This window comes from Coturnix japonica, chromosome 21 (genome assembly GCF_001577835.2).
Source record: "Coturnix japonica isolate 7356 chromosome 21, Coturnix japonica 2.1, whole genome shotgun sequence".
Lineage (NCBI taxonomy): Eukaryota > Metazoa > Chordata > Aves > Galliformes > Phasianidae > Coturnix > Coturnix japonica.
Genome location: NC_029536.1, coordinates 3,083,606 through 3,110,005, shown reverse-complemented (window position 1 = coordinate 3,110,005; position 26,400 = coordinate 3,083,606). Strand labels below are relative to the sequence as shown.

Genomic DNA, 26,400 nt, shown 5'->3' with positions numbered 1-26,400 from the left:
TTAGCATCATTCAAAAAGGAGTTTGACATGAAAATGCACCATTTCCTGCTAATAGCTTAAAAAATTCAAATATTACTACATTTAGTCACCAAAATACCTAGTTTTTCACTCAGCTTGCTGTTCATAAGAGCATGCTGACCACCTATGACAGGCCTCCAGCAATGCACCATGCTCAGTGTTAGGCAGTGCATTACCCACATGCCCTTATGACTCAAATCTGACCCATCACATTCATGAAGTGATGCTCAGGCTCCAGGATTTATTCTAGTGTTCACTTTTATTTTTTTAAATTAGGCTTCTCTGAATTCTTTCAAATTCAGTTCCGTGTCTTGAAAACTACTTTCTAGGATGCGCGTTTCTGCAAAGTATATCATGAGAAGCATATTAGGAAAGGGAGAACAACGTGCAAGAAGGCTGCTCTGTCAGAGGCTGGGAATGCAGCTGCCTGGCCAAAAACCCTCCAAAGAACAGAAACAGGGCAGAGGAAACCTCCTGGCTGCCAGCACCTCTGCATGCTGTCCCTCACGACTGATCCAATCAAAGCCTTTTCACTCAGTTTCAGGTTCAAGCTCGAAGTCTTTTTATCCTTATTTTGATTCTTTACATCCAGTCAACACAGACTGCCTTCAGTACCACTGGTTTAATGGAATCCTGTCTGCCTGCAAAGGAATCCAGAAGGGCAGAACATCTGAGACAATAAGACTACAACTGATTTCATGCAGACCAAAACTCTCTTTTAGCATATCAAGCTGCTAGCATCCATTGTGGTCAGTGCAATCTGAATTTGGGCTCAGTGATAAGATGCATGATATGGCAACCTGTGAAACATGAAAGAAGATGGTGAGACAGCAAGAAGGCAACACTGGAAGGGCTACTAGATGAAGCTCACGGACATTTCTGGAGTTAGAAGACTTGTTATAGCACAGGTAAGATTTATCCTCAAGTTACATACACAAAACTAGAGGGAGAAAGAAAAGCCAAGCACGATCATGCAGAAATTAGACTGAGCAGACAACACTGATGCACCAAGTTATTCAGTGAGCTGGTTTTTCAGCTAAACAAATAGAATTAAGAAGTAAACGCATTGCTTCCAGTGTGTCCAACACCCACAAGAACAGTAAAAGCTTTTCAGTTATTTTGTTTGGTTTTTAAACTGTGCAAGGCCAAGACTTGCCATATTAATGAATCACAAAACAGGTCATCATCTATCCCCCTCACCACAGCAAACTCATGGCATGGTACACAAGCTAATGGTTTAATTACAGAGCCTCAGGAAATGAGAAAGGCAATAAGGCAGACGATCACAGCAGGAACACATTAATGGCCTTTTTATCTTACAGAATAAAATTGTTTATTTGATATTTCAAAGGTCCAACGTGGCAATTAACTTTTCTGTTTGCAGCCTGACACTACCGCTTTGTGCTGCAGCTATAATTAGTTACCATCAGTGTGGCACTGTAGCAGCTCTGCATGTAGGAGTCGGCCTCAGCAGCCAGTGTCTGTAAAACTCAACCCCTTTTTCAGGCCCCCTGCTTTACCAAGAGCCAATTTCTTTGCTCATTTGGAATCCTACAGCTTTCCACAAGTTAAAGTTTCTACAGTGAACAGAAATTGGCAGGGGATGCTCTACAAAATCACCATCTCCTACACCACTGCTACTGAAACAAGTTACATACAACTAATTCAGAAGCATGCTATCCCAACAGAGAGGCAAACTCTGCAGGAGTTTTTACATAGCTCTGATAAAAAGGTAAAGAAACCAACAGCTTTACACTAAGCTTCCTCACACCAAATAACCTCAGGTTGTGTATCGTTATGTAAGCAAATGTGTTATTCTGATCTCTTTTGCAAATGTGATTTTCTGAAGTGTACTATGAAATGATAATGCACACATCAGCAGTTGTCATCTCAGTCCATACTCCATACATACAACTTGCCAGAAGATGTCTGAGAAGCAGACAAAGCACACACAGCCCTGCAAACAGATCAGAATAGGCAATCACAGCCATCTCTGAGGAAGGAGAACATTTGATTCCCAAAGAGCCATTCAGAATCCAAACACAACAACCCTAATACAGCTCACAGGTACCGCTCTCATAACAGTGTGACTTCCAAAATCAGAAGTGGGCTCTAAAGCTTTAGGAAGGTTGCCATGACTTTCTTGGAGTCTTCTTATCCAAAGAGATCCTGTGCTGTTAATACAATTGGAAGACTACAGGGGGAGGAATGGATAAAGAGTGACCTATGGCCCAATACCCAGAACCATAACAGATTCTCATATCGCTTCTGTTCCCACACTCCCCCAAACACAGAGAACAATGCTAGTTGTACTCCTGCACTTAATCAACTAATACAATAGAAATGACAGACTTGGTTTTCCCCCCGCTCCAGGCTACTTCTTCATTTTCAGATGCAGTTCATATGTGTGGATAACTACAAAAAAAGGACTTTTTCAAAACACAACAGATGGTTCACAGTGCAGATTTAGACTACAAGACACAACCCACGTATTTTAACTAATTAGCCTTTGTAAAGGAAAAGTTTATGGTAGGAACAGTATTGTCTAACAAAAGATAAGCAGAAAATTGGAGCACAACCAACAAAGGAATTATAATTTTAGATGTGCGGTATCAACAACAAACCCATCCTCACAAAACATTTGATCTCACACGCCTTTACTTAAACAGGGAACTTCACTGCTTGGCACAAGGCTCTTCCATAGTCCAACCTTTAAGTCTCCATTTGTTCCTTACCCAACGCTCCCATACCACCCACCACCTGCTCTATCAGCGAGCATAAAAATAACTCATGCTTTCAGTCTTTCAGGTTGATGGGATCAAATTCACTTCTAGTTTTGCATTTCAGCATAAACTGTTTGCAAATGCTGCAGTACTGAAACAGCCTGGTGTTCCAATGGTCATTTTTTTGTGCTTATAATACAGTTCTGATTTGTTCAAGCTTATATCCAAAAAATACGCATCAAATATGCACTTCATTTTATATTTATATCAAGAAATACACTCATTGAGTGGGGAAAGGGTGTAAAGTATAAGGGATAAGAAATGTAAGTCTCCTTATTCCTCGCTGCCTTTAAGTCAAGTCACCAGACTGAGCAGCTCCACCTCCAGCAGCAGTGAGACTCGCCCTGCAGGGCAGGCTGCCATCAGACACGCCACTTATTAGTCACTCTGTAGGGTCCTCCAGCACAGAACTGGATAACTGCAGCTTGCCCTTCAGATAAACACTAGCAGACAGAATTAACTTGGGCTCAATCCTGGGATTAGCTGACATACAGTCTGTGCTGGGGAGGAGAGGAAAGCAGGCTGATAGATTCAAAAAGAAAAAAGAAAAAACCAACCTCCTATCAAATGCAGTTAAAAAATAAAACCCAATAATGGTGGAAGTCAGGTATGGAATTGCAGAAACCAAACTCCCATCATTTGTGCAATGCACTCCGTTTCCTGCCACTCACGTTGTCCATTCCTGCATTCCTACCTATCCATCAAGGCAGAAGGCACAAAGACTCCTTTATTCCTGCATAGGAAATAAAACCAGTTAAAATGAGTTGTCATCTGACAGAGCAGCATTCACACCAGGCTCAGTAATTCTCCTAATGGCAGCAGTAACCTACCCAGAGCACATTCCTACCAAATACCAACACGTATTAAGAGATAACAGCAAGCAGAAAAGGCGCTGTCCTGTCCGCACTGACATTCTCACTCATCATTGGTGAAGGAGCAGATAGGAGCTCTCACAAAATAAGCTGGGTGAGGCAGAACTCTGGCACCAGCATGTTTTCTCCAGCAAAATTTAGGGAAACAAATACCAAATAAGTCTGTGCCTCCTTGAAATCCTATTTGAATATAAGCAGCAGTTTTATGTCTGAATAATTGATTTAAATGAGGTCAGTAATCTTAAAGACTTTTAGAACCAAACCTACAAGACCAAATTAACAATAAATTTATCCTAAAATGCGCGTGTCTGGAAAGTATATCTGAGCCATCTGTAGACTGGAATGCCAACAATGGGAACACGTTGGTTACTGAGAGCAGGGTGGAGCAGGCATTCTTATGTGCTGGGACATGAATAACACCCCACAAAAACACTTTTAATACAGGCTTCTTTCCTAGGCATACATTGCAATCAGATATATGGCCATACTGCTTTTATAAAAGAGACTTTCAAGGTTGTTATTACAAGAGATAAATGAAGGGAAACGGACACTTCCAGCTTGTAAAACAGTGCCTCCTTTTCAAAGCATTGTTTGCATTTTTCAAATCATTAAAAGGAAAGGAAACCAAATAGAAGCTAAGAACAGCTCATTTGGAATTCAACCGGATTCTCTCCCTGCTGTGGAATTTCAGCCTTGTACTGGGAGAAAGGTTGGATGGGGGAGGGCATTGTGCTAAGCAGCACCAGAGTGAGGCAAAGGCTGGCTCACAGAAGCTGCTGGAAAGCTGCTCTCATCCTCAGCTGCTCTTGCAGATCCCACTGCTATAAATACCAGCACTACAGCTGGCATTCTGGGAGAACAGCGTGCCGGCAGGCTGTGCATCAAGTGGGAGAGAGCAGAACCACACTGCCCCAGCCATCCTTAAAGCTGAACCAAAAGCACTACAAAACTCCACTGCCATTTGATAACCTGACAGCGGCCTGCTGTACAAGCTGCAGATCAGCACTTGGAGTTGTGCTCAATTCTTCTGTGTTTTTTGCTTGCAGGATAATACAAACTCATCCCTCACTTCCTGCTTTCACTTGATGGCACCTCCAAGAGCTGCTGGCCTTCTACAGAGGTTGTTTTGACCTTCAGAACATTGCCAGCACTGCATTAAAAGGATATCGTGTAGCACTAGGAACCTGGGGAGGCTGTTCCACCAGCCCTTGCATTTAAAAGATTCATGTGGTGAAAATGTTGGATTCTTAAAAGCAGTTCTCACCACAAAGAGAAATAACAAAAAGGCAAATAAAATTGCCTCCATCTTCTCCTTGAGCCAAGCCTGGATTCAGGCCTCCCCCTGCCTGGTGTGGGACTCGGAACAAACGGAGTAACTGACAACAGGGGAGACATTCAAAGAACTTTGGTAAACTCCACTTCTTTCATTTATCTTTCAAATCAGTTCCCAATTCAAGCTCTCCTGCAAGGCATGTTCCCCAGAAGCCACAGAACCGCCTGTTTTGATAGTGCCTGTTTGTGTGGTGGTACGAACACACTGAACAAACACTCATTCATGGACAACTCACTGTAACCACAGTTATGAGCATTTACAGACCAGGAAAATCTGGATGAGGCTTAAGTGGCTTTATTCCACAAAAGTTTATCTTCCCAACACAACTCCAAGAGGCAACCAGACAGAAACAGAAGCAAGCTGAATGTACAAAACAAATAAAACAAGATGAGCTGTCTATCAGAAAGAGGCTGATACCTAAAATCATTCACTTAAAGAAAACAGACTGAGAATCCAAACTGAACTCTCCCACCTACACTGTCTTGTGGTTTTTAAGTGGAGGAAAGAAGTTACCAGGTAAGACAGCTCCCACATCGTCCCTCACTTGCCTTTCCTACCTGTGTAGCAGTCACTACACTGCTTTACTACCCACATGTCCTCAGTGAGAGCCTAAATAACAGCCAGGTTCTCTTTAAGGACTTTTCCCATTGGTGATTTAAACCAAAGGTTATTTCCATGGTACAAACTCCTAAATGAAACTATCCAAACCACACGAATGGAACGCTACTTCAAAAGAAAACCAACTTGCTATTATTACACAATAGCATTTGTTTTCCAGTCAGCGTGCCTTCCCACTAGGAAAAGACTCAAAAGTCAAATGAGAAAGCAGAAGATCAGCAAATTCTGGTTTATTTTGTTTTTTACCTTTTAGAGTTAAGTTTCTTTGAACGTGGTTGGTAGATTTGAGAGACGCATAACGAAATATAGAAATAAAAAAGTCATATTTTAACCCCCAACCCCTATAAATTAAACTGGTGAGTTTAACCTCAAGCACATCAAGCCACCTATCCAGTAAATTAAAGAAATACAAAAGCAGATAATCTTCCACACTTAAAGACTGAGAAAAGGAAAAGGAATTGTCTCCATTATAAACTGCATTAGGGTTACTGCAGAAGCTCCAGTCTGCTTCAGTACCGTGTGGGATTTCAATCAACAAAACACCACCACAAAAGCAACTTGAAAGTCTGATTTTAAGTTTCATATGAAAATATTCTATCTACAATAGCAGTATGCAGAAGGAATGAGGTATTACACAGTGTAAGGACTGCTAACAGAGAGATCTCCCCAGGGAGTTAATTATCAATATGAAAAGTCTTCAGAGCCCATTAACTTTTCCCTCCAGGCACACGTATCCCTCACCAGGAAGCCCAGAACTTCTGACTAACCCAAGGGCAGTGCTACGCACACAGCTACACTGTGCCCTGACCCAGTGGGTCTGTGTGGGCATGGGTTTGTTACATGTTTTGCTGGCAGCCCCTGTACAAGGGGCAATACAGGTTTGCCTTTCAGAACTGAAATCCAAATGAAAACGAAGCATTTAGGCCACCTGAATCTGTGTGCATAACAAATGCTTCTAAAAACACATCATATTTTTGTTCCTAAGGTCCTAGGATGTTAACATCAAAAACAAGGATGGTCTTCCTTAAAAGCATTCCTCTCAGTAAACGTTCCATCTTCTGTTTGCTTTAGTTTTTATCTAATAATTTGATGGTAACATTATGCTGTCTTTGAAAATTATTCCACATTTACTGACTAAGTGCTTAAGTATTAGGATGTGGCTGTTCCTAAACTCCTGTGTTTAGGAATCCCACTATTGTCTTCTATTCTACCCTCAGTTCTTCCATTTCCACTGCAGAACTTCTGACAGCATGATTCAAACGGATACCATCTGCAATCAGATACAATCTGAGCAGCACAGGCTTTCTGCCAAAATACCAGCCCCTTAATGCAGTCAGCACATGTGACTTCAGCTGGACTGCAGAATTTCACTCCTGCAATGTATATTTCAAAAGCAGAAAGACACAGTGATGCACTCCGACAATTCTTCAAGTGCAAGACACTGCAGATCGCTGCTTTCTGCAACTATAAAGAGCAACAAAGAAGTCAGAATGATCCGCAAAACAAACAGGCAGGGTGTGCCAAGTGCTGGTTTCAAAGTTTCCATCCACTGCCTGCTACAGAGGGAAAAGCAGAAGCCCTGATCACCCCGGACAAGAGACTACTGCATTCATTATGTTCAGCTTCAGATACTTCTGCATATTTCATTAGTTCAGTTATTGAGCCACAACCCACACATTCCTGTATGTTTCCATTGGTAAATGCACAAAGCTACTTAATTAAAGTTTAAACTATGGATAAACTGAAACAGAAATGCTTAGTTATTAAGAGTATATAATAGCATCTAGTATAATTCATTGAAGAAAATTACTGTCTACAGCTGTTCTCTGGACTTCTTCTCAAAGAGAGCAATATGGGGAAGAACAGCCCACAGACTGGCAGCGTATGACTGCTGAAACTGATGGTTCCTTTCTCGCAGCCTGGAACAGCCCTGATGACTTCAACCTGACCATCTGTCCTACTGCCCATCTTGTATCACAGCCATAGGACTCAAAAGGCCACTGATCAAACATTTCCAGAACACAAAATATAGCAAAAGCCATAGATGAGTTTCCAACTACATAAATCATGAAGTTTTTTTCCTCCTTTTGAAAGCTGATGCAGTTCCCTGGACATCCAAGTTCCTCTGCACTGCAGTTCCAGCATTCAGAAACAGAACTGGTGTTTTTGCCCTATCAGTTGACAGATAGACAGAGATTCATTGCTCACCCATGTCATTGTACCACAAATAGTTTCCACAGTCTCCTGGAGTTCAACAATCCTAAGCTTCATCATGACAGCAATATGAAAGCCTATTGCAGAGGCACCCAGCAGTGCTGCTGTATTTCACAGCTCGGTGGCATATCCATAATGAATGCCATCTCGTGTTGTCTACAATTCTTCCCCTTTGCACTGTTTTGGCCTAAAAGTTGGCATGCAATGTTTGGATGCGAGGTTTCTACAACAGATCACTGCTAAACATTTTTCCCCCTCATTTTTAATGGAGATTTGAAAATCTAGTAACAAATGTTTTATCAGACAATATTCTACATGGGGTCTAAAGAGAAGAGTTACAATGCTTGACTGAAGCACAGATTGGCAATGAAGGAGAGAAAGAAGGAAAGCAGCAGATCCAGACAGAAATCACACTACAAGAATTAAGATACAGTGGCCTGTAACATACGTCTACACCCGTCATTCCAATGCAGTGAAGTTAACAAAGAGGTTTTCACTTGGGTATCCTAATCTTTCTGCAGAATTCACAACTCCTCACAAGCAAACACCATGAACAACAGCATCAAACTTCTGATTTAAGCTTTCTAGTTAGATTCTGAGGTAGTTTTGTTTGTAACAGTCTCAGAACAGAAGAAGGTTCACTAAAACAGTAATTCTAGATGCTGCAGAGTCCACACTAAGGAGTTGAACTAGATAAATAGAAGATTAATCAGGGAAAGACAACAGGGAGAGTTGTTTCTGTGCTTAAATCAACTTACTGGTTGAATTGCCTTGCATCTGGATGATACATTTGGATTCTTTGCTTGTTTCTCGAGAGTTGAAGGGCCGGACCCGGACAGCCACCTTCACAGAAGCCCCCGACATTCTGGCTGCTTGTTGTACAGTCGAGATATTACGTGAAAGAGGTCAGAATCCTTCAAGTTTTCCTTGCTGGCGTTTTCTAAAAAGAAAAAAGCAATTTGGTTACTTACAACTGCATTCACTGTGCTGACAAAAAAAAAAGGGCTGTACAAAATTGTACAACTCCTCCCTGCAAACACCCTTCCCATGCAACAAGCTGCTACTTCAAAGCCATAACTGGAAATACATTTAACAGCACCTGCATGCTGTGTCCCTGTTCAAAAGTTTCTGTCATCCATGGCAGCTCTTTTGAAGCACATAAGCAGATTTGTTTTCATTGCTTGGTTTTCTTCCCAGAAAGAAGGGGCGCTAATACCAAAAAGATCTGGTTGCAACATGTGTTAGGCTTAACCTAACAAAGATAATTTTAGCAGTAAAGATACAGCTGCTTAGATTTCAGAATGAGCTGCCATCTACTACATAGCTACATTCCCTAGCTGTCAACTCTTGCTGCCACAAAGCATTGGCATTATGAATAAAACTGATACAAGTGTGATGAGACATCCCACGCTGACTCTTAATACACCCCAATCCAGACAAAAGGGTGCAACTATCAACCTTAAAGAACCCTCTGCAAACCTGGGAAACTCCTTCTCCCAAAGGAAAACAAAAAAAGGAACTCATTAACTACTTGTGTATTCACTGATTAAAGCGCTACTCCATAGGGATGAAGAGGAATCAGAAATTATTGCCTTCAGGTAAATATTACTATCTCTGTCTTCCATGAATGTTCACCATTGAGTTCATCTTCATTTACTATCAAAGCACTTGTTCAAATGCTACTGGCCATATCTCAGTGATGAAGCACTTCAGCAGGCAGCAAACTATTCATCACACCCACAACCCCAACCTCAAGGCACATCCATCTGATACAGCACTGCAATGTAGAGATAATAACACTTGGTTCAATTGCACCCAAACAACCCTTCCCATTAGAAGAAAGTTTCCCGTGTGGTCTACCATTAAGAAGTCTGACATAACACCACATGGTGCTGTATTGAAGTTTAAGGCTCAAGAACCAAGAAGATAGGTTTCAAAAAGAAGTCATCAAGGTCTAGTAAAAAACAAAGCCACCATTGTGGCTAGGAAAGTCTCCATGCCGCAGCCTGGAAGGCTACATTGAGAAGGCATGATGATATAGTTGGTTTACCCATATATCCTAAAGATCTGCCACAGCCACTGCTGAAGAAAGGATCGAGGGATCAGTGAACCTGGTCATATTCAGACCATCCCTACCTTGAATCCGAGTTAACACAGACAGAACTCTACTCTGCACTAGTCAGTATTCAAGGCCCTGAAAACCTGAAAGCTTGTTTCATGGCTTGCTTACTCCATGCATCCAAAGAAGCATCCATTTCATGTAATCACAATGCTACAAGATCACAAAGCATAGTAGCAGATCAAAAGCAGAAGCTTTTCAGCTCTGTAGTTCTCCAGCTTGTAGGCAAGTGCTCAATTCAAGCGATGACATCTTCACACAGGACAAGATTTTAATAAAACTCCATTACTTCATTAATGTCATCACATGGTGAAGATGGAAATTAAATTACTCCACCAAGCAGAAGCAGCAGAAATAAGCATTGGTTATTCCAGCAGGTCCCAGTGGTCTCTGAGCAGATTACAAGGTCTGGAATACCCGCAGGAGCAAACCAAGAGACTTTCAATGATACCACAGTGATACAGCAAAGTGGTACAATGAGAACTTCCAAGGCAGACACAGCCAGTTGTTACAGTACTGCATTAGCAGCAGATGAAGAAGTTGCACTACAGACTTAAAACACAGACTACAGCAAAGAAGTAATTGGGATGAATTGCACGATTTGCGAAGTTTAAAGGAGATTCTGTGGGTGTTTCACAGAGGTTAATTATTATAAAGTGTGTGCACGTCAAGTTTACACCTTTATTATCACCTTCTCCTGATTATCTCCCGAGTGGAAATGATGCTCTCTCTTCCTAATTCGACCCCATGTAAGTACCTGTGCCCTCAGGAGAGCTAAGCGACAGACTAATCTGGATACAGCCTGGTGCCATTACTCAACTGACCCTGAGAACTGCTGCTAGAGCACAGGAACGTTGCCACACATGGCCAACTTAACACTCTGCTTCCAAAACACGATTCAAGAGTCCTGTTAAATGCAGAGTCTGGACCAACTTCAAGCTCAGGGGTTTTCTTACCAGGCTACAGAAGTAAAAGAGGCTGCACAGTTTCCATAGGGTGTGGTACACCATGGGACAACAAAACTGGTGACTGATTTCTCAGGGCTTTGATTATGGAAACACCACCCAACGTGGGCTGGGTGGATGGTTCTCATCTTCCATTGCCCCACCTACTAATATTAACATGAAAACCACGAGGAGAACCAATAAATGGAAGTAAGGGCAATAACGAAGAGATGTGTAAACAATACAATGTGCTCTTATATCTTAGTGGAAGGCATAACTGTATCTGCTATTTAAATGCTATCCTATAACCCATCTCACAGGGCACCATCCAGCTCTAACCCACAACAACCAGCCAAGGGAGCAGCACAGTGCTATGGGGAGGCCCTGCAAAGAAATGAGGAGTGAGCGAAGCTCTCATCTCACACAAACTGCTATTTTCAAATGACAATCAAGGGACAAGTAAAAAAATGTATCATCTCCTGTTGGAGTAAGCAAAATTAATAGATGTAGTTGGGCACTTTATTCTTACACACAGCAGAACACGTTATGGAAAACAAAGCTCCTGGTAATACAAGGCCATGTAATGCTGGTTACCTCCAACAGCATTAACTGCCAGAACTGCTTTCCAAAGCGCCTGGCAGCAGAGGGAAACTGCAGCTCCAGGAACGATGCATCCTGCTGCATGATAAGCAGCTGACTGACCTGGAGGTTTTCTCTGCAAATCCTTTGTCTCGCACAATAGCCATCTTGGACCTCTCCTCTTCTGCCACATCTTCAAAAATACCCAACAAACAACAGAAAAGGAGCTTAAAACATATATACATTAGGCTAGATACGTACAATACTGAGTCAAAAGCTTCTTCCTTTTACTGTGTTTCTTTTTTTAACTCTTCACAGTCAGGGACGGCATCAGAACAGGATTCTTTAGCACAGGCTGAGTGAGAGGCATGAGAATGCAGTGCCAGAGGAGCACAGGTCACCAGCAGGAACAGCCTCACCACCAGCAGGAACAGCCTCACCACCAGCAGTGCTTTCTGCAGGCTCTATCCCCACTCCTGCCAAACAGCAGCTGGAGAACAACACGCTGATTGTGGAAGCAGAACGTCCTCCCATAGTGCCTTAAGCACCATGACTGTGGTGCCACTTCAACCCACAAAAATCAGTGCTCCCAACAAACCACACAGCGAAAATATGGGGAACTAATTCCACGAGTAAACACCATCTTCACTACAAGAGAACATGAGAAGGACATCACCAGCGGCTCCACACACAGCGGCTAAATGACAGCTGTGAAGTACAGAGCAGCTAAAACCAATGACAAGTTCTGAAGATACCAACCCTCTCTTTTGTGCTCCTCTAAAATGACACCACGTTCACGTCTGTCTCACTCACAGTTCTCGCAGCTGAAGCAAAATGCCCACTTGCAGATGCCCATAGATTTCTGATGCTCACAAGAATATCCCACTATGTAAGGTTTAGTTTAGTTTCAACTAATAAGACAACTAGCCTCAAGACCATGTACTTTCCCAGGCTACTCATAAATCTTATTTCTTTTCAAGTTTACTAACTGTTCGTAGTATTTTATAAGGGCCTTCACCAGACAGAATTACACAACAAGGCAAAACAAGACCACGTTGTGCAGCATCGCAGGAGCAAAAAGAAACTGCAACTGGTTTTTCAAGGTTCCCACTCCCCAGAAGTAGCAGCAAGTCCTACAGAATGCTGCCTAAGAGCAGGAAGAGGAGGTACAACTTCAGCAGCAAGTGAAGATGTAACACAGCCCGTGGGACAGATTTAGAAGAACAACCTTCAGAAAATGAAGCTGTCTTGCTTACATTCCTTCCAGGCTTCCAAGGCCGCCGTTCATGGCGGAATGAATCATTCTGCATCTTGAAAAGGATCTACCAGTTGTGTAGCTTTCAGCATTTGCTCTGTATGAATCCAAGTGAGGATCAAGAAAGGAGCCGTATGAGAGCTTGATGCAATACCCCACCGGCAGCACCCACGCATTTGGTGAGCTCTGTCAGCACAAAAGCAAAGCCTACATATTAATTTGACACCAGACTATTACTAAATGATATCCACCACCCAAGTCCTACAAGTCACGCACCGAGGTTTTATTATTAAAACATATCATTAAACAAATCACCTGGATCCCTTGTCTGTTTTCTGCTATTCGTGCTGCCAAACAAAACCATGTTGGTCAATCAACGCTTATGATCTCAAAGCACCTGCAACTACACTTGGGCCTCCACCCAAATGCATAAATAAACAAGCTGTTCTTTGGAACCTGGAGCCTTGGACTCATTCTGAAGTTCTGATAAATCAATTCAGAACGTATTGTTCTTTTCTGAGATTGTTACAAGCAAAATGGGCTTAAAGGGTCAAAATTTTCATTACATCTTCCAGTATGTTTGCAACCAATCCAAAGTGCTTATGAAAACAAGGTTCAAACACATAAGAGAAGCAGTATTGCTTTTATTCAGCAGTCAACCACTGTGTCCCATCCAGGCATGAAACAATGAGACGCCTACCAGAGAATGAGCCAACTTTTAAACAAAAAAATTGCTTCCTATGTGTGTAACTTAACCACGCACCAGCTCTAAAGAAAGGAAAGGCACAGATTAATATGTGGAAAGTGAGCAAACAGCTGTTCAGAGCAGCAGGGGAACGGTTGTCAACGGGGGGGGGGAGTTGGGGATCCAAATTTAGGTCCCCCTCTGAGGATCGGGTAGTGCCGATGGCCTGACATATCAGCTGAACTCACACAGCACAAATCACTGCCCGGGGACTTCGCTATAGAGCAGCAATGCCAGATAAAAGAGGTGAAGAATCTGGCAGCGCCCTGAGTCAGATGGTAGAAACATGTGGGTATTTACCAATGCACCGGGCTGTACAATAACAAAAACCAGTTGAGGAGACGGAAATGAACAGAATATTCTTAAACAAATAAACCAACAAACAGCACAGATGGATTTCGGCGCTTGTAGCCGCCATCAGCACGCAGTGAATCCTATCCGCTTAATCCCTCAACTCGGCCCGAGGTGCCAGGCCCGGCAGCTCCCCATCCCAACATGGCTGCCTCGAGCCGCGCTGCAGCCAGGGGCAGAGCCCACTACCTGGCGCTGCTCAGACACAAGGCGGCCGCCTTGGAAGCGCCATCCATCCATCCGTCCATCCATCCATCCATTCGTCCATCCATCCACCCACCCACCCATCATCATCCATCCATCCCAGCATCATCCATCCCTCCGGCTCCTCACCCCCCGCGGCCGACTCGAGGGCCGCGCCCGCACCCCGAGTAGTGACGCTCGCCCCAAAGGACGAAGAACCGCGGCGACACCCGCGGCCGCGATACGGGCGTGGAGAAAAGGCCGCACCGCCGGGGACGGAACGGCCGCACCGCACACAGGCGAGGCCGGACCGAGGCGGGGCCTCGCTAGTCATCTCCAGCCCCTCATCTCCAGGCTCCAGCCGCAGCCCACCCGCGGCGGCCCCCACTCCCCCCGCTGGGCAGCACGTAAACAAGCGGCCTCCCCCCCCCCCGCATTACGGTACCGGCACGGAGCCCTTCCCCGCCCGCCGTCCCCCCCCATCCCCGCAGCCGTCGGGCCGCGCTGCCCCGGCACCGAGCGCCCCTCACCTGGGGAAGGCCGCGGGGTCCGAGGGCCGCGGGCGGTGCGGGGCTGACAGCGATGTCAGCGGCTGGGGCGGGGGAAGGGAAAGAAAGCGGCCTCCTCCATCACACTGCGCCGCCAGGAGAGAGCGAGGAGACAGAAGGAAAGAAGAAAAAGGGAAAGAAAAAGGCCGCGGCGGGGAGGAGCGGCACAGCGATGTGAGCCCCACCGCGCCGCTCCCACACTGACAGAATCACCGCTCTCTGCACACGGCCCCGCCCCCGAAGAGGAGGGTGCAACGTCCCCCCAGCCAATAGTCGCTCTCCGCTGCCCCCGCTGCTCTCCTGTTGACCAATCGCCACCAGCAGAAGGAGCGCCCGCCCGCCCCTCTAGCTGTCAATCATCATCCCGACACAACCGCTAGCCAATCGCATCTCAGGATACCCGTCCTTAATGCAAGGCTCCGGCCCTCAGAGTCCGCGAGACTCGGGAGGTCTCCCCGCCCGCTGTGCGCGCTCCCGCTGTGCTCGTCCCCCCTCCCGCTGTGCGCGCTCCCGCTGTGCTTGTCCCCCCGCCCTCTGTGCGCGCTCCCGCCGCTGAGGCAGGTCCCGCCTTGAGGCGAGGCCTCAGGGCAGCCCGCCAACACAATGGGGGCGGGGTTTCCCTATTTCCACCATTATAACGTTTTCTCTGTGATTTTTTTCTGCACATCGCTCTTTTTTCCTTTAGCTTAGCGGTGAAATGAAGTGATATTGTCACATCCTGCTATTAGGAGCCCCGGTCTGTTCCCGCTGCCAGCTGACTCAGATATAAGCGTTGCCATTACCTCAGTGTAAGGTTGTGATACAAGAACCAATTGCTCTGCATTGTATGTAGCCCTGTCAGAACTCAGCACAGCGGGTCCTGAGGGCAAAGTGGTGCCAATTTGTCACTGTATTCCCCCATAAAAGCACGTTTTGAAGGGTTTTTATAAGCTCTTGGTGTGATAAGCTCAAAGTAGATGTAAAAACCAATCACCCCATCCCTGGCATTGGCGGTAACCTCGATATTAAGTCTCCTTACCTTGTTGTAATAACTAAAGGAGGGAATTGATACCTTTTAAATGTGAGTTCTCCCAGTAAAGTCGGAGCTAATGTTAACAGTAACCTCTTCAGTAACATCTACACGGATACATTTTGTATCGGTGATATAAATACTATAAATGTATCTCAAAGTTAGCAACTCCGAAGAGGCCAAATGAGGCACTGAGCTATTTATACTCCTCAGGTCATGGATCTGTTACTATAGCAGAATCACTATCAATTCAGATTCTGAAGGACACTGCCTTGAATAACACACCCTATGCCATATGTAAACACTTCTATTTCTTCCCATTGTAGAAGGTTATGGGAAACATCCTGAATTCCTTCAATCAAGTCTTTTATCTGGAACAATGGAATATTTCAGACTCTTCGGTTTAGTAGGTTAAAAAACTTTACATTTAGCTGCAGAGCTAATCTCTTACTGAACATTAATGAGTCTCTTTTCAGGCAAAAGAAAAATCATTAAAAAAGAAAAAAATATATGCCTAGAAAAAAAGGTATAGCTTGCTATATACCATCCTAACACATTATAAACCTTGATGGATCTGGGTGCTGGATAACAGCTGGAAAATGAAAGCATAGCTGGCTTTGTCCTGTGACTTCTGGAGGGGAAGAATAGATAGATGTGAATTGGTGGAAGGGATGTAATTCTATGTGTATCAGGGAACTAAACTGATCATAAAACACATTTCTCTGCTCCAACAGGCCACGTTGGTGGAAACTTTGGAATGCTCCCCACATCCTTGGGAAAAATAATAATAATAAACTTAAAATTCCATATCCACAGCATGGGATATACACAACCCAACCAAAACCTCCCCTGAGGCCTTGTCATCACCTGTCATATGGCCAAGATTCAGTCTGTTAGGAAGAATCATTCACTTGAAGTACTGCTAACACCTGTGTTCATTATTCCACATTGAGTTGTTTGTTACCTGCAGGTTCTCTCTCACAGTCAGTATGAGTAAAGCCACCCACACATCTGTACTTCTGCTGCTCTCACCAACTCAAAGGAATGATGGAGAAAGGAAACACTTTGTGTGAGTGTGTATCATCATTTATTGTAGTTCAAGAGTCAGGAACTGAACAGAGGACACAGCGAAAAACAAATAAAAGAAAAACAACCTTTTCTTTACAGACTTAATTTTAAAACACTGTGGTTTCAAATCCTTTTTAAAAAGGAAATTCAAGTATCGTAAGCAGGGGGCAGTAATACAAAAATGTTTGTGAATGTTTTTCATCTCTTTTCTTAAAAAAAAAATGAAAGAAAGAAAGAAAGAAAAATGTAATTCTACATTTCCTGCACCCTTTTTGCTTTGGTAAGGCCAAGCCATGGATACAAACTGGTAAGCAACATAAAAAAATGACCCCTGCCCCCAAGATGCAGCCTCAGAATAAAAGGATCTGCTCTCTGCAGACAAGCTCTAACGGCTCAGAACTGTCACGTAGCATATATTATATCTGCAGCGTTAAAAGAATGGATTTTTTTTCTTTAAAAAGTCACCGAAATCCTCGTATTCTCAAGCATCTTTTTCTTGGCAGCTGTTGTATCTCAGTATCGAGGCCTTTCAAAAATACCAGAGCATCTTGATCAGCATAGCGGGACATCTCAGATAACAACTTAAAATTCACACGTCAAATCTTTGCCTTTTGCAAATGATCCTCACGTCTTCTAACACCAATTAAAAAAAGAAAAACAAATATGCGAATATGCATAATATAAAAATACGATCCCAAGATTAACACTTTGTTGCAGGCACAGTTATCGCACAGAGTATATTCTTTTGAGGGCAGGGGAATGATTTTGTTTCATCACAGGGATTTTTTTTCTGCATTTAATAATAAAAAAAAAGACAGCAGTGCAGGTCGTTGGAAGAAGGGAGGGAAAGAGGAAAAAGTTATTTTAGCAGCAAAATGTCCAAGATTCTAACCACAATCAAATTAACGGATATCCGGCTGTAAAAAATAAGGTTGAAGGGATGCTGCCCTGATCCATTCATCATTGCTAAAATAATTCAGCTGTAAAAACTCCAAAACGTGACATACTGAAGGACAGTTTTGTAACATAAGCAACTTCCTAATTTGTCCTCCGTGTTATTGACCATCGTTATCACTTAAATATATGTACAAGATTTAAGCTGCTTTTCTTCTCGTCCACATGCTTCTGGCCGCTACAGCAAGTTATGCCAGTGGGCGTGCTAATCCCATCAGCAGCTTTCCAAGTGTAACTGCCCCACTGTCAGCCAGCAGCCCACGCCCTGCTCTTCTCACTGGTATTGGCGTGCACTGCAAGGGAACTCTTAATGGTCAGCATTCTGCTTGTCTCTCATCCAGGCTTGGATTTGCTCTTTAAGTTCTGGCACTAATAAGGTAAAGAAGAGGAAAACAAAATAATTAACTTGGTAGTTCAATTATTTAATAACGCTGCTTCTCATGACTAATAGCAAGTCGTTTTCCCAGTCAGGAATATCTACTACTATTTCCTTCTGTCAATAGATTTTCTGCACAGCTTTAAGTAAATGAATTACCCATTTACCTACAATAACAATATCCATTAGCCCGGTAGTTATGAACTTGAGGGTGGCTCAGTTTTATTTTCAGAAAAGGAAGAAACAAGGAATTAAGAATTCCATGCAAGGTGAGACTAAAGAACTGTTAGTTCTACAGAGGCTTCAGCACAATCTTCTGAAATTATATGGAACAGAAAATACACGCATATTCCTTTCCCCACATCAACAGGTCCATCACTAATTAGAAGCAAGGATACCTGGTTCCAGCATATTTTCTGTCAGTGTCTGACGATTGAAGGGATCAGTGGAAGAATTCAACAGATGCCTCAGGATGATTGACCTGTCCATAATAGTTCCAGACGGCAACCTCACAGGATCAGTCATCAGAGTGTCCATGAGCGGATCTGAGGACACAATCATCACATTGAAAACAGCAGATGAAAGGTTCACCTGAACAGAGACCTACCACACATGTCAGATACTCAGAGTCTCCTATCAGCTACATTGCTGAAGATACAGAACAGAAGGTAAAAGCAGCAGCAAGTTAAAATGAGCAGTGGATTGAGTCCCAGTACAGAAAGGGAAAAACAGGACAAAGGTTGAGCATTAGCAATTTTCACCATTGTTTTTTTCCTTATTGTTCTAAATTACAAGCAGTGAAGACAAGGCTTGGACTGGATAATGAAATTCCAGGGGAAAAAAAAACAAAAAAATCACTCTTTATCTCTCATAATTTGCTAATTTAATTGAGATGGAGAAGGATGTAAGTCTCCATAAACAGTCTCTACTAATACATATAATCGTACTTAGAAACAAAATAACAAAACAAATCCATCTTGACCTAACAATTCAGTGTTCAGAAGAATCAACTTGCCTCTGAATTCATCCGGAGCATCGCTGTAATCAATTTCTGCACGGGCATTCTTGGCAACAATCTCTTCCACTTTCTCTGCCAGCAGTTTGAATTTTTCTATTGCTATGGTTGACTTGATTCCAGCCTTTCTCATCTTTGATATGACCTCCTCAAAGAGCTCTTTGCTGTAGGACCTCTACAAGCAAAGCATAAAACTTTGCTGAGCTGCAGTATCCAAATGTGCCGCAAGAATTCTACAGACCTTTTAATGCTTTTTAAAAACTTCAGAAGAAAGGATCAATAAAACCCCAAATTACGTGAGGCAGAAAATCATAATGTACAGAACACTTCATCTAGCACTAAAATATCAACTTGGGGTTACACTCGTGCTTTTGTATTGCTCATTACTACTGTAGTTAGGCAGAAAAAAGACAGTAGAAAACAAAACCAACTAATCAAAATGGTTGAGGCATTCAGAGAGGCTGACTATAATTATTAGCACTGTTCCTTCGATTGAATATCTGTCTTGAAACATTTGTCCATATTCTTGACCTCACCAGTCTTGGCCAAAAATATCACATAAAAGCTTTTTATAAACCCCGGTTCTCCAACCACTGGACATGAAGGCAGAGAAAACAGCTCTTTACATCAGCAGAAATACCCTCTCAGCACCTTCTGGGGATGCTCAGGATGATTAACACCCCTGTTAAGAGATTACCATAGTCAAAAAAGACAGATGCAACAGCTTCCAGGATTTAACATTCGAGGAGTCGAGGTTACATATTTCACATGCACCTGAAAGCTGCGGTGTTTATTATTCCCAAAAACAAATTCAGACCCTGAAGTCGTCTGCCACACAGAGCCAAAGCAGTGCGTTTAAGTCTATCGCTGTGGATGGTATTCTCTCCCATGTGGTAGGAAACAGCTCAGCTGACATGTACTGGGAAAGGCATGGCTCTGTATCCCTTGATTTACATGCACTTGGAAAAAAATGAAGCCTCAACTTAAAACAGCTTGAAAACAACAGCTAAAAATGTGATTACACAGCCCATCCATGGTATAATTGAATAGAGCAACAAACATGCTAAGTTACAAGCTAAGTGATACCACGCAGTTTGTTACATACTGATGATCTCTTAAGTTCTCTGATAATGCACAATGCAATATTTAAAAAAAGCACCAGCTCCTCCTAATATGAAAAACAGCCCTGCTGCCAAACCAGTGAGACGACTCCTTCAACACCAAATACTTCCTTGCCAACTGGTGCAGCACGCAACACTGCAGGAACTGCCTGCTGCTCACAGCTTCACAGCTACGTGGTACAAAATGCAGAGAAACAACTGCACACCCTGTGGTTTGGGCTGAAACAAACGTTGCTTTCATCTAACTAAATAACTAAAAAAATAAAATAGGCGAGATCCTAAAAGCTGCTTATGTCCTGCAGCACCACTTGCTTTTACCTTCACAATGCCATGTTTTGATTGCCTTTCAATCGTCTAGACAATGTTCTTTTAATAAACATTGCCATTCACACTGCAGCACAAGGCTGCGTTCAATGACAAAATGAAACCTGCAAGTCCCACTGCATTACTGCTTTCTTTGGGAAAGGACACTATACTACCTGGCTTCAAGAAATACCATTCCCTACTTTGCACACACGGTGCCCACCCAATCTCTTTACTAGCTCACAGAGAACAGAACTCTGGCAATAAGCCCAGGCCTTTGACAATGTTTTCAGGTTCCTGCTAATACGTGCTGAGATTTGAAATGGGAGACCCATCAAAGTGCTTTTGAGAGATGCTGCCACGATCCATTAGTTTTCTATCCGTTTATTAAACTTTAAATGGCAGTAGCTGCTAACCAGTTGTATGTTTCCTCAACATTTCCTGTCACTGACAGGACAGAGAAAGCAGTCACTCCCCCCACTAAAATAACTAAGTGGCCCTTCATAAGAAGTGGGTATACGGTTTGGAAACTTAAGTCTATGGATGAATTCTGGATTGTTAAAAAAGCTCTGGCTCTCAGCATCAGCTCTACCTTTGTGTGTGTTGTTAGTGAGGAAGCAGTCAGAACTCGAGCACTTCAGTTTTCCCACCTGCAAAATCAAGGCTGGGTATTTCTGCTGCTTTACAATGGAGCTGCAGCTAATAAGCAAATAACACATGGGAATTTTCCTGTGTGAAGTGCTATGGAAGTTTGTGGCTCTGTACCTTTTCAAAACCCTTTGGAAATACACCAGTCTACCAAGAGCAGAGAGAATACAAACACAGGTGATTTGTAAAGAAAATAAATTGCCAACATGATGGAAACCGGGTAGCAGCATGCAAGTAAAATGAAACTCTTCTCGAGTATTCTGCAAAGCCCTGTTTGTGTCCAATGCTGTCACTCACACCCCCTTATCTTTTTGGAACCCACCTGATCATCAGCAATTGCTTTAGCAAAACGAGCACAATCTAGCTGTAGATAAATATCTGTCAGCTGGTCCAACAGCTTCTTTGGTTCAAACCCATATTTCTCAGGGTTTTCAACTTTTAGGTCACGGCACTTCGGGCCGCAGAGTTGCTGTAAGTTAAAGTTCAACATAGCAGCCAATCGTGGTCCAAGTTCCTACAAGAGCAAAGTAAAACAGACCATAGAACAAAGGCAGTAATAACACAGATTATCATCATATTTGCATGCAGCAAGATCAGGAATTATTAACCCATACAACTATCATTTGGTAGGCTTGCAAAGCGTCTTTTCTCTGGGCACATTCTCCATTAAAAATACAAGTAATGCAAACAGCTCTGGCCTAGAAGGATCATACCACCTCAATGATTCAAGAAATAACTAAGTAATTTCAATAGCAAATAGATTTCAATAGAGTTTGAATTGGAGAAAGAGGAGGAGAAGGGAGACCAAGGGCCACCAAACACTTCCAAGACATTTCCCAAGAGAAGAGCTGTTAGAAAAGCTAGTTAGAAAAACTAAGTTAAATCCGAGTCGGACTTACAGGTCTGAGAAAAGGCTTTTGAACCTGCTTGGTAAGGATATGGAACATATCAACAGTTTCTGTTGCCAGGGCAAGATATGAACGAGAAACACGCTCATCCTGAGCCAGCTGCGACTGCCGAGCCTGCTGCTGATCCTAGGAAACAAGAATTCAGTGGTTACAAGGTTAAGTTCATAGAATTTCCTTCCTCGTCACTAATCAAGAATCAAACCTTAACAGCCACACTGCCAACACAATCTGTGCAGGCAGAAGTACACACTGCAATTCAATTCAGCATGATACATTTTTAACTTGAAACACAGCTCACTTTTCCTACCTATTACTGGAGAAAAGGCTGCACTAAGAATTCTCAGAATTCTGCAATGCTGAGTATGAATAGCAGTGGTATTACAGAAGCCCAAGCTCTATAGTCTGCTTACATCCCAGAACCACTCCTCACAACTACAAAACTGGGTTACATTTCCTTTCCATCCATATGCCAATACTTAAAGAGCAGCCTGAAATCTGAGTCAAGTAAGTTCTTCCTCATTTGTGTACCACTGTAAGTGAACCCATCACACTCGAACAATCTGTAGATTACATACCAGCTCATTTTGTCACTACAGTAATGGCTTTACCTCACTAGCAGGCGCCAACAGGAACAGAGGCTTCACAAGAACAAACCAGAATAAATTTAATAAACAAGATCTTTATATTTTCTTTTAAATCAATGACCTTAAAATCGAAACACCTGACATCGGTGAGTCAACACACATATTATTGTTTAATCAGGATAAAGTCTGAGCTGCAGCACTTTAATAGTCTGTGACAAAGCTACACAGGATCAATGCGTTAACAAAATAAAAGCATCATTTTCTTGCAGTCAATTCAACTTGCAAACAACTCCCAAAACCTCCTTCAAAAACATTTAAGTCTTAATTTCTCCATGTAGGTTTTTAAGTGCACATCAATCTAAAACTTTTTAGCATTTCCACTTCACACAGCACCGTTTGCTAGCCACAATATAACTGTGCAGTTATAAAACCCAATGGTCTTGTATTAAAAAATTAAAAGGAAATAAAGGGCGCCTTGAAAAACAGCTCTGTTTACCCTGGGCAGCAGGTCCCACTGTTCTTTATTCTTCATCTCCTCTTGCACTTCATGGATACGTTTTAGGGATTCCAGACTCTCATCCAGCAAGAAAGTTGTGTCATTTATCAGCATGTTGATGTAGCGAACAAACTGCTTCCCAGAGCTGAAAACATTGAAACACAGTTATCACTGCAGAGTAGACAGGCATGTAGTGCAGACTACAGCCCCAGCAACACACCTGCTGCACTGTATATCCTGAACAATCACCCCATTCCCCAAGCCAAGCTGATTGCGGTGTCCAGAGCTCAGCATTTAGAAACACCAGTTCTAGTAGAAGCGCTGCCATTGAAAACACAATGGAAAGTGGCATCACCCATTCCCAATGGCAATGGCCTCCTCAGCAGTTTGCATGACAGTAAGTAGCACCACACACAATGTCTTACTCACTTGAACTCTTCCATAAATGTACCATGGTGAGCTATGTTCTGCCAGAGGCTTTTGAAAATGGTGCTGATGTGGTAGCGGATTGTAAACTTGTCATAGAATTCACTAGTTGCTCCAGTATGTTCAACATCTGAAAAAGAAAACTGAATCCTAGAATGGAAGGTTCTAGAACTGAAAATAAGCTTCCCACCAGGGCTGTCCTGCAACATGCTACATCTCTCTCCTACTGTTTCCAGTGTGATGACCTTCAAACACCAAGCTTTAAGGGAGAAAATTTAATTGCTGTTCAGAAGTTTCCACCTTAACATCTACTTACAGGATCACCATCCACACTGTAATTAAGAACCAACCTAATCCTGATGAAAAACATCAGGAAACACACTTTCTGTTGTATTCAACTCCAAAATTTCAGTAACAACAAACTCTGGAAACGTTGGAGACAAAGTAGTTCTTTCTAGTAATGCAAAGCCATTTAGAAGCATACAAATCTACAGGACTTGCAAAATCACAGTGTTAAATCCCAATATTCCCTTATAAAGCAAAGATAAAGCAAAGCATCTTTCCAGTTGGGAATCTAAATACCACACAAGCAGTAAGCACACCAAGATACAGCGCTAAAGGTGTCCGTGCACAGCGGCCTGTGGCAGGACTCTGACTGCTGAGTAACAAAGCTACACCTGTCCAAGATCCAAGACCTACCTTGGGTTTGATTATTTGTTTGTTTAAGAGGTCTCAACAAGTAACAGAGCTTTCTGCATTATGATACCTACTACTTCCTGTACATTCACACCAATGAATTGCTTACCTGTGTAAAATTTCATTAAGGAGGGGACTAACAATTTAGTGGAGAGAGGATGATTCTCAATCATTTCAAAGAACTTCTGTGTTCGGGGCTGCACGGCTGGATTGGTCATGAACATCACCTCCACCAGCTTGGCTACTAAATAAGGATTTCGGATGTAGTTCTGGTTGCACAGCATCACAACAAGGAACATCACTATGTCCTGAGTACAGGGCTCATAAAGCACCTGAGGAGCATATCTGAAAGGGTAGAGACAAGGGGAAAAACATGAAAAAACCCAGCCCTGTATTCCAAACAGCGTATTTATTGTACACTTTCAGTTGTCTCATTAACAACAGGAAAAGCTTAAGTCATTTTTATCATATTTTCCTGCCTTTCTCTATAGACACAACACCATTACTCTTCCAACAAGTCTTGCCAGCTGTCCACTAGCAGCTGGATTTTGGCCCCACTTCCAACATTCTCTTCTGAAACATGACCAAATCCTCTGCTGCACAGAATAGCAAATTTGCTATGGAGTACCACTACAGCAGCACCTCAGGAAAGCAAAAGCAACCACTCATCTCCTCCTCATGCACCACAGAACAGTCTGAATTTTAAAGCACATTCTCAAGAAGAAAAGTAACCAGCTTCAGAACTCCAGGATTACATCCAAGTAGTATCCATGCCTGTCTGAACAGCTAAAATTAAACAAATGCATTTAATCCCAGTAGATCTGTAATAGAGACAACTCTGCACTACTTAAACCATTATTATTATTATTATTTTTAATATTCTAGTGATAATTAACCCCATCATAAAATTAAAAGGTCTCCAGATCCAAATCATTAAGTAAACTCTTCAGGGCAATACTGATAGAGAAAACTCCTGAGCTTGCTTCCCTGAGAAGGCAGATGGATATCATGGAATAATTTAGGTTAAAAGGAGGTCAGCTAGGTATTATATCTGCTATATTCCTGCCAACACCATAATCTTACAAGTTATTAAACAGTGTGACTGCTACAAAACAGCTAACAAACAACACTCACACCCTAACTTATTCATGGGGACACTCCCTGCCACGGGTAAAGGGGAGAACAGATTTCCTTTAGAAATAACTTTTACTCACTGTACAATAAAAAATAAAAATTCAGCAACATCTTCCACGTAAAACTCTGGCAATGCTGCAAATACCTTCGGAACTTCAAGCGTTAAAGGCAGTTTTATGCTGCAGAATGAAAGATACAACAGAAAGGACAGTGAAATACCAGGGCTAAGTACAAAGCAATGTGAGCTCTCTTATGGAGTTTGCCTATAAAAAAAACAAGATATAACAGACTTTTCAGAAGGTCAATGCCAATGCTTCAGATCCGGTAACCAAATCAGTGGGTTGCTTCCCCAACACCCCACATCCCCCCTAATGAACCTTAAGCAACAAATAAGACATGTTCTATGCAAGAGTGTATGTCACTGAGAAAAATAATTAAAGGGACATTTACATAGGAACACAAAGACTAAAAAAAGATAAAGGAACAACTGAATTAAAGTAGCTAAATTCAGTGAATAATCGACCATATCCTGAGTTATCTTTGATACAATTGACACGGATCATCCCGATGCTCACTTGGGATAGGCAGGGTCGAGGATACGAAGCATCAGCTGAATCACCATGCCATAGAAATTCAGACATCTCCTGAGAAAGTTCTCATCCAGCAAACCAGCATCTGCACAAGCCTTGCACCTCACCAGTTTCTGCAGAAGATGCAAACAAAAACTAATCCAGGGCAGGACAACACAAGATGGCTAATATTATCCTAACTAACCAAAGTGTTTGTGCATTATGGCAAGTGCACGAAGACCTCGAGTTCTATCACCATGCATGGACTGCACACAAATCCCTATATTATACTATTGCCTTATTTCTCAGGAATTATGGCTGAGTTAACCTTGACATTGAGTTTTTAACTCACAATTAATGTTATACAGTGTCACCTGCTCCATGAATGCAGCCACAATACACTTCCACAAGCTCACTTTTTGTGTAGATTCAAAAGTATCCATTTCAAGAAACTTCAGCAGGAAGCTGCACTCAAACATTCAGAAAAAATAAACACTGGCAGCTTAACAAAGACATTCAGTCACCACCCAA

General features: G+C 42.7%; 2 protein-coding genes across 14 annotated transcripts in view; both read right to left on the bottom strand.

Annotated features, from left to right (window-relative positions):
- The window catches only part of KIF1B (kinesin family member 1B), a 76,507-nt gene extending 61,726 nt beyond the window's left edge, over positions 1-14,781 (bottom strand). For 6 of the 11 annotated variants that reach the window (XM_015882374.2, XM_015882382.2, XM_015882377.2 and 3 more), the window contains exons 1-2: positions 14,545-14,780; positions 8,597-8,778 (exon numbers count right to left, since the gene is read on the bottom strand). In XM_015882374.2, the coding sequence (XP_015737860.1) occupies positions 8,597-8,702 (106 nt within the window). In that variant the 5' untranslated portion in view covers positions 8,703-8,778; positions 14,545-14,780. Of the gene's footprint in view, positions 1-8,596; positions 8,779-14,544 lie in introns of all 11 variants that reach the window. The other 5 variants (XM_015882379.2, XM_015882383.2, XM_015882378.2 and 2 more) reach the window with 2 other exon arrangements.
- A 1,860-nt stretch (positions 14,782-16,641) lies between these two features.
- Positions 16,642-26,400, bottom strand: part of UBE4B (ubiquitination factor E4B) — a 34,284-nt gene continuing 24,525 nt past the window's right edge. For all 3 annotated transcript variants that reach the window (XM_015882401.2, XM_015882402.2, XM_015882403.2), the window contains 10 exons: positions 25,876-26,003; positions 25,381-25,479; positions 24,276-24,511; positions 23,474-23,600; positions 23,045-23,189; positions 21,956-22,090; positions 21,379-21,570; positions 18,985-19,159; positions 18,368-18,514; positions 16,642-17,962 (listed from right to left, as the gene is read on the bottom strand). In XM_015882401.2, coding sequence (XP_015737887.1) covers positions 17,901-17,962; positions 18,368-18,514; positions 18,985-19,159; positions 21,379-21,570; positions 21,956-22,090; positions 23,045-23,189; positions 23,474-23,600; positions 24,276-24,511; positions 25,381-25,479; positions 25,876-26,003 — 1,446 coding nt within the window. In that variant the 3' untranslated portion in view covers positions 16,642-17,900. The remainder of the gene's footprint in view (positions 17,963-18,367; positions 18,515-18,984; positions 19,160-21,378; positions 21,571-21,955; positions 22,091-23,044; positions 23,190-23,473; positions 23,601-24,275; positions 24,512-25,380; positions 25,480-25,875; positions 26,004-26,400) is intronic.